Source organism: Mastigoproctus giganteus, chromosome 13, assembly GCF_048544385.1.
Source record: "Mastigoproctus giganteus isolate SK-2022 chromosome 13, ASM4854438v1, whole genome shotgun sequence".
Classification (NCBI taxonomy): domain Eukaryota; kingdom Metazoa; phylum Arthropoda; class Arachnida; order Uropygi; family Thelyphonidae; genus Mastigoproctus; species Mastigoproctus giganteus.
Window position 1 is genome coordinate 69519687 of NC_143587.1, and position 19744 is coordinate 69539430.

The 19744-nt window shown below is 35.2% G+C and overlaps 1 protein-coding gene across 1 annotated transcript in view; it reads left to right on the forward strand.

Annotated features, from left to right (window-relative positions):
• LOC150076146 (calmegin-like) overlaps positions 1-19744 on the forward strand; it is a 308067-nt gene that overhangs the window by 130892 nt on the left and 157431 nt on the right. The window contains exons 9-10 of the mRNA XM_090387267.1: positions 1721-1850; positions 10227-10305. Of these exons, the coding sequence (XP_090243393.1) occupies positions 1721-1850; positions 10227-10305 (209 nt within the window). The remainder of the gene's footprint in view (positions 1-1720; positions 1851-10226; positions 10306-19744) is intronic.

Genomic DNA, 19744 nt, shown 5'->3' on the forward strand with positions numbered 1-19744 from the left:
CTCTTTTGATTATTACGACATCAAACACATTGGTGAGTTTTTTGGGTTTTTTTTGTTTACTTCTTTTAACACAATTCTTTTGAACAAGAAAAATATTTCTGTCCCCATGGTTTCATGTTAAACTGTTTCCACTGTACTGGCCAACATATCTAATTTGCATCTACATCTTTATCAGAGGCTGTATAAAGAGAGGATTCTGAACAGGAAGCAGGAAATTAAGCAAATGTTGTGAAAGGCATTATTTGGGTGGGTTAATAATTAAATTACAAATATTAAAAATACTGCACTCCATACCAAGAGTGGAAAAGCTTTCCTACATGCAACACATTCAGTTGGCCAAATAAAATTGTATTAATTTCAACATTTTGTGTCTGCTCTGGGATTCTCTTTTATAGACAAACTACTGTTATATGTGAGTCTGGTCCTGACAAATGCCTATGGAATGCTGGATCAGGATACAACCAAATGCATTTCTTTGCAGTTGAACTGGAAGCTGTATTTTAGGAGACTGGATGCAGCTACCTGCTGCCTGTTACAAGAAACTAGTAACACACAGCAGAAATTTGTTCTCTGCAATAGATTGTGCCACTGAAGCCAAAAGGGAGGTCTTCACCTTATTAATATGCTTGTTAAGTCTTATTTTTCCAAACATGGTTGCTTGAATACTTATGGTAGGATAGTGTACACTATAAGGCACAGAGTCACCAATGCATAATGGCATTTGGAGTGGTCATTCCCAATATGCAGGGATTCCAGAACAGTGGCAGAAGGTGCTGTTGAGTGGTGAATCTCAGTACACAATATTTTGTTACATTATACATATATGGGTGTGGAGATTACTTGGGAGCACTTCCTATTGAGCATATTATTTTGACCATGAAGTTCAGTATTGAGCTGTTTCACTTGGTTTGGATCCTGATCTGGTGGCACTGCTTGAAACTGGGAACCCATCACCTCCTTGGACATTTTGGACAATTTTATTCTTCCTGCACTGTGGCAGTACTATGGAAATGGGGCCTTTGCTGTATAATATGCAGTATGACAACTGGTTTAGAACAACTGACATTGGCAAGCTGGATTGGCTGGCCAGGGCCTAGAACTTGATCCCATTGATCATCTGTTAGATGAATTGTAGCATCAGATTATGCTGCAGCCAAAACAGCTTTTTCCAACTGTCTTTGGCAGCCCTGCAGTAGGAATGGAGGAAATTTCCAGCTGACACCTACCAGTATTTGAATTAAATGCCCATTTTGCAACTACTTGTGTTTCCAAATACTTTTGGTAACATAGTATATATTCTACAGTATGCACAGTATAATCAAAATGCATAATAGGGAAAAAAATAATTATTTTTTTCCTATTAAGCATTCCACACAGTTCCAAAGTAGCTCTCTTAAGACTTATTGCAGTTAGTCCAGCAATTCTGCTACTGTTGGAAGCTTTTTTAGAGTCTATGATCTTTTTTCAATATTTTTTGCACTTTTTTTTGTATACATTTATCTATGAAATATGTAGTTGAAGTCTTGTACCTCTAAAGTTTGGTTGTGAGAATAAGAAATTGTAGCACTTTAATAGACTTCATCCTGTTTTGATTAGTTTTATATAATTTTTAATTGAACCTTCATTTTTAACCTTTTTATTTTTATATGTAGATTTTTAGTGGTAATTGTGATAGTTATAAGTTATTTTCAAATTTTTAATTGCCATTACTTTGTTTCAGTTGCATTTCATATTTAGGCATCGGAATCCAAAAAATGGAAGTTTTGAAGAAAAGCATTGGAAGAAAGCAAATAGTGTTCCAAAACTAGATGATGTGTTTAAAGATAAGAAACCCCATTTGTATACTTTAGGTAACTGTTTTCTTTTTTTCTCTGATATACCACCAATTTTACAATTGGAACAAGTTGATTGCATATTTTCAGCTAATGCTTCTTATAGATAAGATATTTTACTTTGTATGGGTTTCCATGACTCAGTTAGCACCAAATTTTCTTATGATTATTTTCACATTGTCACACATTGTGAGTGTTTTCTGAAAATTTAAAATTTCCAAAGTTTGACAAATCAGACTAAGTTTACTTTGTGAATCTCTTTAAACACTTAAGTTTATCTTCTTTAGCTGTTAATTTTTAAAGTTTTATTCTGTCAACACTTCTTATCCTTAAAAATAAAAAAACAACACATACATAAAATTTACAAATGCATAGTTTTATCGACTACCTATATACGCGTTAAGTGGAATTAAATTCGTTGGGTGAACACAACCGTGCCGATTGGCCAGTTTCAATGTACTGTGTAAGTGTTGTGCGTCTGAGTATGAGTTACGGAAAATTCCACTTAAAACAGGGACCAATTTTCGTAATGTTTATTATTTAAATAAAACTAAATGCAACTAGGCATAATATTTTAAGAGTTTAAGATTCTATATCTGTCTAATGTCGGTGTAGATACACCATAGACAACTGTTAAAGAAAAACTATGATTGTAGTGTGAAAGGCATTTCATCTGTATCTCATATCCCCAGGGGCTCACATCTGGTGAGTATGGACTTGGCACACCCAGGGTCCTGAGCTGGATAGATGTCATCATAATTCTTCTGTTTCTTATGATTTCTTTCTTCTTCTGACTATCTCTCTCTCTCAGGGTAACTCGGGAATTTTTTTTTTTTTGCCTAGTGCAGCATAAGCCTCAGGCTTCCTTGCACTATATGACTAATAATATTGTGCTTATCTTTCACGAGTTGCCCATGTATTGCACTACCTCAAATAAGTAACGCTTCACTAATAGAGAACACTATCGTTACTTATTCTTGGTGGGCACCACCACCCAGATGGCACCGTTTCAAAACTAGTTGGCTTTTCATCAGTGGGTGGGCAGGTACCCTGGTATTGCAAGTGAAGTGTTACTTATTCAAGGTAGTGCAGTAAATGGCAACTTGTCGTGAAGGATGGGCACAATATGAGATACAGATGAAATGATGCCTTTCACACTACTACCGTAGTTTTTATTTGAGAGGTGTACCTACGCTGATATATAGTAATGTTTATTATGTACTTTTACATAGTGAAAAATGAGAAAATTATTTTATTAGACATTTTTTTATTATAATGTGTTACACAATCTAAGGTTAAGTAAAGTTTATTGAAGTTATACTATTTTACAGTTGTAGGAATAAAGAATGAATCCAGAGTTGTTTGTGTTTTTTTTTTTCCCTTTTTTCCTTTTTTTTTTGTCTTATTTTTTCAAATAAAATTGTGTCATAGCATTTAGTTATGTCTTTAACTTTGCTCTTAACATTAGTTGCATGATCATGAAGAAGATCGTTCTCACAAAAAATATTCAAGTGCTTGGTCAATTTTCTCAAGGGAAAAAGCTTTAATTCTTTAACTTTCAAATCCTTGTAACTGCAGGGTCTTGGATAATGAATACTCGGATACCGAGGACCCCCTGTATTTACACAGGTAACTTATGTAGCCATAACTTGCACATAAAAAAAAAGCAATGTGAAGGTTGTTTTATTAGTACTTAGAGCATTTCTTGACATTATTGATAATTAGTTCCTCATTACTTGTATTGAGCAAATTAACATGATAATTAATGTCAGAAATAAGTTGTATAAAAAGCCAAATCTCTAAAAAAACAATAGTTCCCAGATTTGCCTACAACCACTTGATATAGAAACTTGCCATTTCTGATGCTAATATGTAAAGATGTAAAGAAGAATTTCTAAAAATTTAAGAAGATAGTGGGGCTGTAAGAAATGAATGTATGGAGAAGGTCTGTAAAGACAGGGAGCCCAGAATGCCACCATGGACCCTAGAAGTTAGAGCTGGGCAGAAAAAAGATAAGAGTATTAGAAATTTTTGAGCAATAAATCTAATAATTTCTTATTGGAATAGCAAAAAAAGGTGAAACAGGATAAAGGAAAATCTTCAGGGGATTTTTTGGATTGAGGAAGATAAGGGAAAACAAGCATGACCTTGCATTTAGCAGCATTAAAACATAGCTGCTACTTCTCTGGCCATCTTTGAAGCCCGTTCATCCTGAAGGAGTGCTTCTTGGCCCAGATCATTAATGACCATGCCAATTTTTATGTCATCTTCAAATTTTGACATCACACCTATCATGTACATGGGTTGCTGTTCAAAATCCTCATCTCACAGGTGGTGGAAACATCATCTACAGTGGAATCTGCAGCACAGATTTTGAACCGCCTGGTTCAATGAATCTAACTTTATGCTGATCTGTGCTGAACTTTGGGTCAAATTTAGAGAGAAAAACCTGCATGAAAGTTTGATTACAGAATGGGTTACCTCTTTGTTTCAAACAAGTTGTAGCTGTGTAATGATTTTAAGTGTTATTTATTGGGAAGGCTAATGTGCTTCAGTACCTCTTCATGGTTTAGTGACTTCCAGATGTACTTGGACTTTTTTTTTTTTTTCTTCTTTAATGAAGACCCAAGCATGGGAGGTATTAGAACCTATAGTACTTAGTACTGTGCATGAGTTGAAGTTTGAGAAGATGAAAGAACATACTTGTGTTGACATTAGACTTAAATTTCTGTAGGTTGTGATTTTCGGGAAATATATATGAAGAGAGGTTGTTCCATAAAACACAAGTTGAAGGAATAAACGAGGAATATGAAAAGTTGGTTCTGTGAGTTTGAAATTGGACAGTAAAAGAATATCAACTGGTTGAGTAATGTTTGGATTGGTTTGGAAGAGAGAGCAGAAATTACAGAAGCAAAATCAGAAGAACAGTGCCCATGGAAGTATCTACAGAAAGGACATGCATCACAAACAGAACATCTGTGAGACACAGAGTGGAGAGAGAGAATTTGATTGGTTGGAGTCTAGAAGCCTGAGAGAGGTTTGGGAGTACCATTCCAGATGTGGGAACAATACTGAATGGAAAGGGGTGATTTGAGATTTGTAGAGTTAGCAGCCATTAGGAAGAAAAGTAATGCCGAGAACAAAAGAGAAACCCCACTCAGAGGAAGCAATATTTGTGACATACTTATGACAAAAAAAGTGATTATATTTTGGTATATTATTTGTCAATTACTGCTTGCTAATTTCTTTTAGCACTGTCATTTACTTGGTGAACTTTGTAGTATGGACTGCTTTTGCAGATTATAGCCATGTGAGTTGATAATAAAGTACTTGCATCAACTGGTGACCAGTTTGACTTAGTTAACAGAAAAAAATGTTTTGGTACAGCCAGAAAATGTTATGTCATCTTATTCATGTGTGATGATGAGGTATGGGATATTCTTTTTCCCTGACATGTTGATACAAATAAGTCATCTAGTTGATTTAAAAATTTTGTTCCCCATGTTGAGTTTTCTTCCCATTTTCTCCAATCAATTAGAGGCAAATTGAAATCACCCATAATAAGACATTGATGCTTACTTGCCCATTCCATTTGCATGTAGAGGCTTTTGTCATAATCTTCACAATCACCTGGTCTGTAGATTACTCCTACTCGCATTAAACCTTTTGTTTCCAACTATCTAACACCATACAGATTCTATACTAGCATGTGAAACATCTGAATCTGGGAAAGCTATCTACCCTATCCTTCCTAAATACATTATACAAGCCGTACTGAAACTCATCATCCCCTATTATGTCTGCGTTACTTGTTTTAACCAGCAGTTCGAATTCGCTCATTTTATTGACGGCACTTCTAACATTACTATATAAACAATTAAGACTTACTGTTCTTGTATATTTAACAACCCTTGAAGTTTTGTAGGCTCTCTTCCCTGGCATTAGCTACCTGCTCACTTGAAATGTTTCTGCCTCCAGAACATCTAGATAATGTCCAGTTGGGGAAACAGATAAGAACTCTTGAGGTATGTGCAAGAGTTACTTTGACCAATATTATCAGATAAACTCAGTATTATCCACATCCCCCCCCCCTCCCAACTAGCAGTTTCCTTGAACCTTTATGGTATCCTCAATAATACGAGCAAAAACTTTTGCACCACCTTTATTTAAGTCTCTACATTTGGGTAGAAATTTCTACCCAAATGCCTTGCAGAGTCCTTCCAGTCTTGAGTTAATCCACTAGGCTTTTAACATATAATCCCTCCTATCGTGTCTGGGCAGAATTGCAGACACAGACATTGTGGCCTAGCTCCCGGCATTTCCTCAGCATGCCCTGTATTTTTCCAACAAATCGTCAGACCGTGTACATTTAATGTCATTAGTCCCCACATGAATAATAATATTCTCTTTAGCCCCCTTAAAATCTGACAATCTGTTGGTGACATCATTAATAGTTGCTCCTGGCAAACATACACTGGTTCTACTCCACCTATCCTTATTACAAAAAATATTCCCCGTTTCCCTGACAATAGTCTCCTAATAAGGAGAATGGCTGAATGAAGAATCTTCTAAGAAGGTGTTCAAGAGAAGAATGCAACATTCTTCTTTTGAACAGCCTTACCATATTTATTGGAAAACCAAGGTTTAGATGAAGGACAAGATTTTAAAGTGGAATTTGGAATAAAGGATTCCATTCCTACAAGAATAATTTCATTGACATGATCTGAGCAAACATTGACATCAGAAGTTTTGAAACAGTAATCCATCCAAAGAAAAGAAGAAAAGAAATCTCGCAGGTCATCCCATTTTGCAACCTTATAATGCCAAACAACATGAGGTTGGGAATAGCCATTAGATAAGGGCTCCATTGGAGAAGAGACAATCACCAAGTTGTGATCTGACGTGCCTAAAAGACCACTCACTTCGACTGTGTACTTAAAAGGGTTGTTTGCGTGAAAAAAAATTAAGTGTGTTGGCTATTCTGTATGGTTGGGATTGTCTGGTATTCTGGTAGGTAAATGAATAATTTGTGCGAGGTCATTAGTAATTGCAAAAACCCCAGCATCTTGACCATCTGGGTCGGTGTGACTAGAAAACGGGAGCCAGCCGGAGTTGTGAACAATAAAATCACCAAGGAAAATTGCCTCACTGTTAGGAAAGTTGAGACTGGAGAAAGTAAAGTTTCAAAGTTGAGGAAGTTAAAGAGCTCCAAGTGATTAGTGGAGTTTGGGAGGCTGTAGAGACAACAGATGAATTCGACTGAATGAGGTAGAGAGATTTTAAGCCAGAGAAGATCGAAAAGTGAAGATTCCAAATTATCAAGTCTCTGACAGGGAATATTGGAAAGGTCATATGCACAAGGACCACCTCTGAGGTGAAAAGAATCATACAGCGAATAACTTGGGCAAATGAGATGAGCAGTAGTTGAATCAACCAATAACTGAGATTCTGTCAGAAAAAGTACATGGGGTTTGGTAGGCTGTGGTTTAGATCTTTTTGCAGATAAGCTTACTCTGTTAGTTTGATAATTCATGGTGTATTCAATAGTAAGAAAAAGTGGGAGGGGAAATGCTGTATGAAGTAATGAAATTTTTGGATATGGTGTACACATGGTAAGAATATACCCAACATGGCCTTCACAATGCCCCACATATACACACTACTCAGACTTCCTCTAGTCACTATCTGGCAGAGTAGAGGTAGCAAGATTATACACTAGCTGATCTGGAAGCCTCCTACAGAGTTACCAATATTTTTGGTCCAGTGTACTAACTAGCGGCCGGCCTATGAACACAGTTTTAGAGCTGTACCCTCGATGTAAGGAAGTTTGGATCTCGCAGTGGTGTTCATCATAACCTCAAAAGATATCAATCATACTGCATGATGGAAGAGATGGGGGTGGGTTGACTGGAACTTGGCCCTGGAGACTAAACATGGGTTCCACCACTTCAAGCCTCCAATAAGCAAAGTGGTCGTATTTCACGGTTGATGAGTCATCTACCACCTAGTATTGCCTGGTAATATAGAGGGGCGGCATTCCTCCATGTGGTGTGGGTGCCACACCTTGATCCCTGCTTACGTTGGTTCACACCTGGATGGTCACCCACCATGTGCTTGTGCATGGAGGTTATACCCAGGATTACTAACAGTCCCACCATTTGTGAAGATGCAAGCAGAGGATTTGGCTGTCACAGACTGTCCGGACTTCGCTGAAATTGGGTCCACTTGACTTGAGTGTCACCCGAATATCAGTTCCATCAGTGTTTTAGACTCCCAGGTAGCAAGTACAGCTTGTCTGGCATATCTGAAAGAATGTCTGCAACAACCTCGAGGACCATGGATACTACTTAATACAGTAGAAATACTAAAATTAATATTGCCATTACATTATTATTTTTTTTAACCTGGTAGTAATATTGTGTTGTGATTGACCTTGTGGGTAGATATTTAATCCTGGTGAATCACTGCTTGAGGACTTGGAAGAAATAAACCTAGATAAAAGCTTTCAGAAAGAAAGCATTTCAAAAATAATTTAAATAAATTTAAAAGTAATTAATCAATAATTATAAAATTTATATAAATTGATTAAATTAAATTATTTTAGGAAGGCATTCCTTCTGCAACTCTTTTCTTGATTTATTCCCTCCCTACTTTTCTTTTTATAGTTGTATATTGGTTTGCTTGCTGTGCCTTACTTACTTGACCTGCCATCTGAATGGCATGTTCTTTCTTTATATAGGTGTCCCTTTTGAACATCCCTGATTTGAAAAGCTAGTTAAAATTCACATGTTATACATATGGCAAAGTAATGGAAGCCAGTAGAGAGTGATACAATGAAGTTTAATTGTTGTTGTTTTGACACATGCTGTGAGTAAGGCTGCAGCACTGCTTTCATTTGTGTAAAAATGGTGTCGGTGCAAGAGAAAGCACAGGCAGTGGTGTGGTTTGGTTTGCAGAGTTGCATTAATTGGTATTCTTATAAATTTGAATTATTTGGTATTTCTTAAATTTGCATATTTTTCTAAATTATTTTAGTGATGCAATTCTTCCATTAACACCTTTTATTTTGATTTATCCCCAAGTTGCAATAGTTATGTACTGGTTTACTCTATTCTTATTTGGCATATTCTTGCACGCAAGCATACCATTAATATCCCACCACCCCTCTGCTGATCATGTCCTACTCACTCAAGCACTGTGTTAGACAACCATAAGTATACTTGTAGGCTTTGAAGAGACAGTGTGATGTTGAATGCAAAATGTTATGATTGATGTAGTTAAGACATTTAGCTTGGAATTCCATTAGGTACCACTTCAGCAACTGATCTGTATGTCACGTTTCAATGCGCTGAAGAACTTTAGGTTTATTTTTTTTTATTGTGGGAACTCCAAACACAAAAGATATTAAAACCTATAGACTACTTGACTACATGGAACATCAAGGTGATGCTATTCTTGCCGACAAGATATTGCTTATACTACCATTTGTAGGAAGATTAAGAGAAAAAGTGAACTTTTTTGAAAAAAAAAAAAAAAAAAATTATATTAAATTTTATATTAAATGTTCTCACATATAGTATATCGTTATAAATACAGTATGTATGTCAATAAACTTGTTTTTGTCACTTAAGAGTTTTTTGTTCATTTTGTTGATTATCTGGAGTTTTTATTAACTGAGCCAATTTATTTCCCACCCCTCCTAAGTAATTGAGAGTTTCCTGTATAACAGGAATACATTGTACTGTTTGTTAGGACTATTAGACTCTCTCATTAGTACTTTTTTTGTAATTTTAAAGTGATTTTAAAATCTTGTGTTAAAGTTCTCAAATGCTAAAATTGTGATTTAAAGAAAGGAAAAAATGTGTGTGATTTAATTTGCAATTTTGAAGTATTATAGAAATTCATTGAAAGGGAATTTAAATTTAACAAGGTTATACTGCATTACATTTTTGAAAGGCATTATCTGAAATTGGGATACCAGTGGATTACCAGAAGGAAGTTTTTTTTTTTTTTTTTTTTAAATCAACTCATGGTCAAGTAAGCTTTAAATTTTAAAACTAATTTTTAGCATTAGCATTAATAGAGGCATATGAGACAAGAATGCAAGCTTATACAGCATCAGCAAAAAAAAAAAAATCAAATCCCATTTCATCCATCCAGTTTTTCCTTTAAGTTATCAACTTTCACAATAACAGATGGAAGTTTCAGCCAGTTTGTTTGACTTAAGTGAAGGGCAGTCATTTAAAGCAACAGTGGTGTTGCTTTAAATGACCAGTGGTAGCCATGATGTAAAATAATTTAATATATAAACTGCAAAAGGGAATTAAGATTGCATCCACCTCAAATTATTGCATAAATGGTATGAAATAATATGCTGCTTTTTCCTTCTTTCAGTTATTAGTCCTGATAATAGTTTTGAAGTTCTTCTTGACAAGAAAAGTATACATAAAGGAAATATTTTAGAAGATTTCAGGTCAGTTTGATATTTAAAATAGAAATTTTACAGAAAGTATATGCTAATTCTTATGGATCTCTATTATGTAAAATTGTTTGTTTATTATAGCTTATTACATTGCTTTTATGATAACACTTTTTAATGTAGGTATTGAGTATAAGTTATAATAAAAAAGTTAGAACAAAAAATAGTTTAAAGTAAGCTTTTGTTGTCTAATTAAGAAAAAATAATTTCTGTTTGGAATTATGACCTTAAAAGTTTTTCAGAATTGTAGAAAAAAAAAAATATGAGTAATGGGGGGGGGGGGGCTAAAAAGTTGATATTTTTACCTTCTCACATAGGTAACTGAGAAGGTAAAAATGTGTTGTGTTCAGCTGACCTTGGAATTTCTACAAGCTGTTAACTACCCATATGGGTAATTTATTTCAGTAATTTAACAACATACTGGCTAAAACAGAACTTCCTACAATCCAGTCTAAATCAGTTTCTCTGTAATTTAAATTTATATACCTTAGTTCTATAATCATTTATAACAATAAAAATCTTACCTTCGTTCATTTTACTACCCCCTCCCCTCCCCAGAGCATTGTAGATCTCCATCACGACCCTTCTAAGATGCCTGGTTGCCAAGCTCTGTAACCCGCATAATCAACGACTCTTCTTGTATAGGTGCCTTTTAGCAGCACCAAACAGGTTGCTCATCTCAACCCTTTCTTAGAACACAAGTTGCCCATCTGGGATATAAGTAGTGTTAAGTTAAATGTTTAACTTTAACTCCAATATGCCGTTTGGAGAAAGTTCTTTGAACCAAATTGAAAGAAATTAATTAGTTTTGCCGAAAATAAAATTGAGTACTTCTCAATATCGTTCAAAGTTAAAGAAATGGATATTTTGTAGATCAGTTTTGTCAATTTCAATGTGAGAATATATTATACACTATTATGAAAGAAGAAAGAATTACTGTACAGTGGGCATTGGGTAGGAGGGGGGGGAGAGAGAGAGAGAGAGAGAGAGAGAGAGAGAGAGAGAGAGAGAGAGAGAGAGAGAGAGAGAGAGAGAGAGAGAGAGAGAGAGAGAGAGAGAGAGAGAGAGAGAGAGAGAGAGGGATGGATGGATGGATACTTTGTGTCATTAAACAAATTACTATTACAAGTAGCATTTCTCTGGGCCAATGTTTAGGACTTGCTAGGTTTCGTACACCACAGGTCAGGATCTGTATTCCACTTACCAAAAAGATTTAAGGGCAAAGTTGAAAAAGCAGGTTGCACTCCTATTGTTTCTTGTGAGTGCTAATCAGAGAACAGACCTACTGCAGGGGCATAGAAAGGATTGATGCTGGCATCTTTATTCCAGACATCAAATTCAATAGGGATCTTGCAGTCTGGTAGTCTTGGGTTACTTGAATGGAGGAAAGACCAAGAAACATTAATAGGGACTTCCAAGAGGGAACATATGAAGCTTGAGTTTGTCAGCCAACCACTTTAACATCCAAAACTAAAGCCCAAGGTTTATTGAAGGTGAATGTACTGCTATGGATGTGTTATTATGAGCCAGATGTAGAAGAAAATATTTTTAGCATTACTTTATAATCTGATATATGTCTACTCTTTGAAGCCCTAGTAGGCTTTTAGCAGCTCGATGAACATTTCAAAATGCTCCTTAAAAATCAGTCTTTGGTTCAGAGTAATTCTCAAGAACTTCACTGTAGGTGATAGAGGAATAGGTTGATTTAAGATATCAGTATGGGATAAGATAGGAGGAAATGAAAGACTAAAAATATACAGACAAAGCTCTTTATAGTGACCTCCCATGGAAATAAGAAAAATTGTTGTTGTGTTAAAAGGACACATTATATTGATAATTCATAAAATGAGCAAAAAATAAAAAGTTTGAACATTTAATGTCATTCCCATACTATAGTATTGTATGATATAATTCAGAATATGGTGTTAAACAAGAAATTAAAGATTGCATTTTGTATTGGTCGCATGGTGTAGTAAGGTTAATTTGTAAATTATGCATATATGGTAATTATTGTATTCAGTGTGTGTGTGTGTGTATATACACACAAGGTGCAAAGTGCGAAGTGTGTTAAGTGTCTAACGGCACCAGGGGTTTCCCCCATCTCCGCGTTGCTTTCATTGTGAGTGTACTAGTTCACTGGGAAGGCCACAGATTTAAAAGTGTGTGGATCATGTGAGTGTGTTATGTTATGTACCATTGTTCTTCTGGCCATTTAGCCGCTGGACCCCAGCTGAGGCCCAACATTGCCCGCACTTCGCCCCGTGGAGGCAGACCAGGTAACCACTAGTTTAAATTTGCACTCTGGCAGGTCCTGCCACCTAGTTTCCTGGGATATATATGTATGTGTGTATGTATATATATATTTATATGAATATGAGTTAAGTTGATAGTGGTAAGAGTTTTTAAAGGTAAAATATGATTATACTAGCTTATCAGACAAACCATAAACCATGGCGGGTACCCAACGTGACCTGGAAAAAATCAATCTATGCTATGACATATATAAAAAATACCATTAAAATGTTAATTATGGCAATAAGATACATTTCTTACCACTATCAACTTAATTCATATTTATACAGACCGAAGTAATGTTTAATCGTCCTAGATGGCATTAATTGGTTATGTGACTACTTAATATTTATTATAATATTTATATTTATTATAACATTTAATATTTGCATCTTCATACTTGGATATATATATATATATATATATATATAGTGTGTGTGTGTGTGTGTGTGTGTGTGTATATATGTATGTATGTGTATATGTATATGTGTGTATATATATATATATATATATATATATATATATATATATATATAAAATTATTACGAATAATAAAAATTAAAAATAAATAGAGAAGTCGCATTTGAAGTGCGATAATATGGATATATAATGATATATTTCTTTTTATATTGTTACATTCTTTTTCTTTTTATATCGTTACTTTCTTTCTTTTTCTTTTTATATCGTTACTTTTTTTCTTTTTATATCGTTACACTTTTTCTTTTTCTTTTTCTTTTTTCCACCCTTTGTTCAACACATATATTGCTACCAGGATACACGGTATTTTCATTATTAGAACTAGTTAAATTCTATATTTAAATTCTACACATAACAATAAAAATAATTTTATATATATAGTAAACCCCTGCTATTCGCAGTATCTGTATTCGCGGTCGCTGATTTAATATAAAATGAAACCTAAAAAAATGTGAATTTTAAAGCGCTGAGAACATTTTCCACCATAAAAGAACATGGGCGTGGGCTAAAATTATCTTTCCCAGTCAAAACAGCGCTCAGTGGATGGGGGGAGAGTGGTGACAAAATCGCGAGCGGGATGTTTCTCGCTAATCCTTGTTCAATATGTGTTATGCGCTTGTCATGGAAGATTTCAACGTTTGCTTTTAATTTATATGCTTATAAATTGAATAAATTTATCAATTTATAAATTGATATGCTTACAAAAGTGATAAATTTACTGTTTAGCAGTGTAAAATAGACTTTTTCGAGTGTGTTAATGGAAGAAAGTGACTTTATTGTGGACAAGTTCTTTCTAACCCGTACAAAAATATGGCTACGAATAACAAGGGAAATGTGAAAATATCGAAGAAGGTGATGACATTAGCGAATAAAATTGAGTTATTAGACAAAATTTCTAATGGTAAAAGTGTCTCCTCAGTGGCAAAACATTATAAAATCAATGAGTCAACCGTACGATCAATCAAAAAATCAGAAGAAAAAAATCTGCCATAGTGTCTGTGAAAACGCGCTAATTGCTTCAAAAATTTGCTTTGTAACTCATGATGTTAAATTATAAAAAATGGAAAAGGCTTTAAATCTGTGGATAGAAGACCGAACTCAAAATAAAATTCCGTTAAGTTCACTCATCATTCGTAAAAAGGCAAAACTCCTTTATCAACACTTGAGTGAAACTGGTGATAACACTGGCGGGATAAGTTTTTTAGCTAGCAAAGATGCTGGTTTGAAAGATTTGTTTGAAATTTCTTATAAATATTACATTTAATATTAAATTGTTTCTTATTTTCATTTCGATGCCATATGCTTGCATTTCACTATGTACTGTTTATGTACATAGTCATTATGAAGGTACATATAATACAAACATAGACAAAATTTTAAACTAGTTTTTTTTTTTTATATTTCATACTTTGGAACGGAACCTCTTTATTACTATGGGAGCCATAACTCAGTATTCGCGTTTTCAGTATTCGCGGCATTTCTCAGGAACATAACCTGCGAATAGCGGGGGTTTATTGTGTATATATATATATATATATATATATATATATATATATATATATATATAGTATGCACGAATAGGAAATGTGAAGGAAAAAGAACAGGAATCGCACCTGAATGCACAAAGCTGCAAAAACAGGATACAAAAGTATATGGATGAAATCAGAAAGAATTAATAGAAAATACAAAAAGATGAAGTATTTAACACAAGGTGCCGAGCCTAATAGAAGAAAAGTAAGAAAAAGAAAAGAATGAGAAATATAAAGAAAAAGAATATTAAGAACCTACAAAAAAAGTTGTAAAATTATATAAAATTAAAGGCTGAATCAACGAGCCAATCAAAAGTAGATAAGCTGAAAGGGAAAGAAGAAATATATGATTAATTAATACAAAAAATAATGAGCATCAAACTAAGGATGGGAGGATAGTAAAAAAGAGAGGGAAAAAAAAAAGGGTTGATGCAAACTAAACAAAAAAAAACAAAATTGGTACATAGATCGAGCATTTCATAAGGGGACTACACCTGATCATATACCAAACCACTGTGTTTCTATACAAACTTATGTTAATTGAAGAAAGATTAAAAATGATAATAAAAAAAAGGGAGAAAATGATACCAAAAAAACCTCCAAAAAAATAAGTAAGGTAGCCCCAATGCAGTGTATGTAATTAAGTTAAGGAAATTAAATTAAACAAATTAAAGTATAAATTAATTAAAATTGAACAATAAGTACCTTGATTTCATGAACATAACTTGAGAATATATAATGTAATGTAAAGGTGGAGAGAAATGAAAAAGTAGTAAAAATAAAAGAAGTAAATTCTGAGTCGCTCAAAGGATGGGGGGAAAAAAAAAATATATATTTTTATATATATACAGAATGCCGAAAAATAAAAATATATAACAATTTAAAAATGATGAATAATAGAGAACAATTAAATATCTATTATTAAGGAATCCCTTTCGGGGATTCCTTATACAAGCAGGTGCACAGTACTGCCAGGGGCGCTCCTGTTAGCTCCATTGTGGCCAACATCGCCATGGAGGAATTGGAAGAACAGATATTCCTGGACCTGCCTGTAGCTATTACAACATGGTGCAGATATGTTGAAGACATCTTCACTGTCATCCCACGTGGTTCTGAGGCAACATTACTGGAGTACCTCAATTCGTTGTCAGTGTTCATCCAGTTCACTTTAGAGTTAGAAGTGGACAGGTCCCTTCCATTCTTAATGTCCTGGTAAAACATGCGGGCCCACACCTGGAAACCTCGGTATACTGTAAGCCAACGTGGTGCAGGCAGTTTACCAACTACAGATCGTGCCATGCCCCTAGCCATCTCAACAGCACTTCCTGCACCCTTTTCTCCTGTGCTTGAAGCCATTCCAGCTCAGATGAAGCTAGGTGCACAGAGATCTCCAGAGTAAAAACAGACCGTGTAATTGTGGCTATCCATCCCACATATTAGACAAGTGCTTATTGCAAGCGCAAGAGCTCATGATCCACCCAAGCCTGTCATCAGTGCATGACAATATGCTACTGCCTAGGTGCCACCGTAGCCAGGTGGGCAGGAGCAGCAGTGCGTAGCACATGCTTCTTGATTAGACTGGGGTTCGAGCCCATGACCACCAAATACGGAGGATGCGGAAAGGTCAGGGAATGACCACCGCATATCCCCGGAGCAATATGGCCTTAGTTGCTAATGCTCCTAAAAAAAACCAAAAATAACAATCTATCTGCCTACATTACCTACTATCCGGGCATGTTGGGCCAAATTTCGAAAATCCTCTGGGAATACTGCGTAAAATGCGTGCAACTAACTGGTAGGAGATTGTGTTCTCTGGTTTCTAACATGAATACTCCGGTCACCTCTCTTTTGCGCAGCGGTGTGGTATATCGCGTAACTTGCAAAGATTGTGGCAGCTGCTACATAGGGGAGAGCTCGAGACAACTTCAAGACCACCTTGCAGATCACAACAGGTCAATTCGTTTTGGTGAGACTGATCAATTCGCAATCGCGGAACGCTTCTGGTCAACCTACCACGACCTTAACCCCAAGCATGATTACAAAGTGATGGACCAATTCCGAAACTTTCACCACCAAACATATCATGTCGCTTAACATATCATGCAATTCAAGAACTACAAATCGCTGCGAGGGCACGAGGCTACACCCTATCTTAGAGGCAACTATCTTGAAACTGGATAAACGCTGGCAGCAAATCCACACACGTCTGTGCAACAACTAGCAACAATCTAGTAGTTGGATGTTTAATCTCGTGATCATGCATGCATCACTGCGCACACAACTCTGCATCTGTTAAATTTTTGTATGTAATGTCTTCATCCCATTAGAATTTGCTGATGAAGGGGCCCATTTAACCCTGAAAGCTTCAAGCCATTTGTTATTAAAAGTTTTTCACTGGATTATACAGTATTTATCTCTTTACCTATTATTCATTAAGTTATGTTACATCAAGGTAGGCAAAAATCCATTACTAAGAAAGGCATAAATATTTCATCAAGATAAGTATAAATGGAATATAAACAGAAGAACTATGATAACTGTGGAGTTGCTCAGTAGAAAGCTGATTAAAAAAAAAAGCACTAGTGCCCTCTATAGCTATTAAAATAGAACTAAGTGAGTTGAGCTATCGAAAAGAAATAAAAATGAATGTGAAACTAATATTGTATATTAAGGCTGACTGGAGAAAACAAATTCTGAAGAAATGTGAAAGAGCAACATGCCATAGACAATAAGAAGAAAATAAAATATCATTATGATTGTATTATTACAAGTAATAAAGAAAATAAACTTAGAGTGAAAAAGCATAAATATCGTTCAGAGACGCCATGTAATGCGTTCACTTTCAAAGTAGTTGAACTAGCACCATTAAAATATACATCTGTACAAGTATCAAGTTAGCTCTAATCAAAATGAGACATGAAAAATCCAAATTTTTGTTTGATGAACGACGACATATTTTTTATATTATAATTGATAAAGTTAATTGGAATATCGTTATTGAATAAAGACCATTTAAGACATTAGTGAAAAATGTTTGATTACTGCTTAAATTTGCAAGCCGAATAATCTGCGTACAGATGATGTTTTTATGAACTTTAATAGAAATATTAGAATTCCAGTTAGTTATATAAATAATGTTAAAATTAAATTTACTTCTTTTGTCAGATAATTCCAAATTATGATAAAGAGGGGGACTATTTAAAGTAATACTTAAATCAAGGAAGTTATTGTATTGATTACCATTGTTTTCTTTATTCAAAGTAAGTTCGATTGGCTAATATAGTTTTAGCAATATTCTCAAAATGAACATTCTAAACAAGGATGTTGTCGATATAGCGAAAAGCATATAAATTATGGTTTGGGTTGTTATTAGTATATAAATCTTCATAATAATGTAGAAATAAATTAGAAACTATGCTTGAAATTTGTGAGCCCGTGGGCACTCCTACAGTTTGTCTATAAGTAAATTTACCATCATAAATGAAATTGTTGAGAAGACATAGGTTAATATAGCTATTCACTTTGAAATCTACATGTAAAATGTTCTTATATTTAGAGTATAATTCATTAAGTACAAAATAATTAGATGTGGTAGAGAGGTAAATAGGTTTGAAAAGTCATGTCAATGCTAAAAATGTTAGTATTAGAATTAATGGTTTTCATTATTATTGATGATCCAGGTAGATGGAAGATTAATAAAGATAGTATTTAGGGTTCTGGAGCAAGTTCTAAGGCTTGTACTAAAGAGAAATTTGGACAACAGGTACAATAAAGAATGTGCTTGCCACTTGTTGGGAAAAAAATTAGTTTGTCACTATATGGTGCTGTGGCAATACAAATTGCTTGAACAGCACTACAGTTGTTCAGTGTGTCCTCCATTTTGGTCAACAACAGTTTCCATTCGAAGAACAGCATTTCCTACAGCAGAATGCACCATGTCAACTGGAATAGCCAGCACATGACGTCTAATGCTGTCCTTCAGATCTGCCAGAGTTTGGCATCCTTCCCAATACACCTGGTTCTTCAAAAACCCCACAACCAGAAGTTGCATGGGGTGTGAGGTCTGGCGATTGGTGTGGCCAAGATGTCTGGAAACAACGGCTGATGACCTGCTTGTCTGTAAAGCGGTGCCTTAGCAATCTTTGGACACAACGGTGGATGTGGGGTGGCACACCATCTTGCATGAATATGGTATCCTGAAGGCACCCACGTTGTTGCAACTCTGGTATTGCGAAATTTGCCAAAATTTCATAATATCACTGTCCAGTGACAGAACAGGTGCGGGGTCCAGTAGGTGTTACTTGTTCAAAAAAATTTGGCCCAATCATGAATGTGGCCGTAAATCCACATCACACTGTCACTTTTGGAGAATGCAACGGGACCTCTTGGATAACTCGAGGGTTTTCTGTTGCCCAAATGTGACAGTTGTGTGTATTCATTTGTCCATTTAAGCAGAAGTGGGCTTCATCACTCCAAAGGATGTTTCATGGCCAACTGATATCCGCTGTCATTCGTGCCAGAAACTGAAGTGCATATGTGAAACGAATATCTGCATCAAACGAATATCTGCATCACCATGCTTTAGCTGCTGTAGCATGTGCATCTTGTAAGGATACTAGTACAAACAGTCATAGGGCCATGTCTTATGCGCTTCTGATGGCGGAATTCTCTGATAGCTGCACTGTTATTGTTCTGATAGTACAGCTTCACTAATAGCACCTTTTCCTGCAATGTTGTTGGCATTGCTGCTGTAGTGCAGGCAAACATTACTGTATGATTTTGAAGAGACTGCTTTGCTTTTATACAGTACAGTGGAACTGAGTAGTGGCCCTGTGGCAATAACTTACGATTATGTAAATAAATTATTTGCATAATCGTAACTAAGATAGTTACGTGCCATACTGTGATACAGCACCATACAGTGACAAATTTGGTAACTAATTTTTTTTTCCAATAAATGGTGAGTGCATTCTTTATTGTACTTGTCCAAATTTCTCTTCAGTATGAGCTTTAGAACTTGCTCCAGAGCTCTCTACATAGGGATACTTTAATTTTAACAACCGTGTGTGTGTGTGTGTGTGTGTGTGTGTGTGTGTGTGTGTGCAATAGCAGACAAAAAAAAAAAAAAAAAAAAC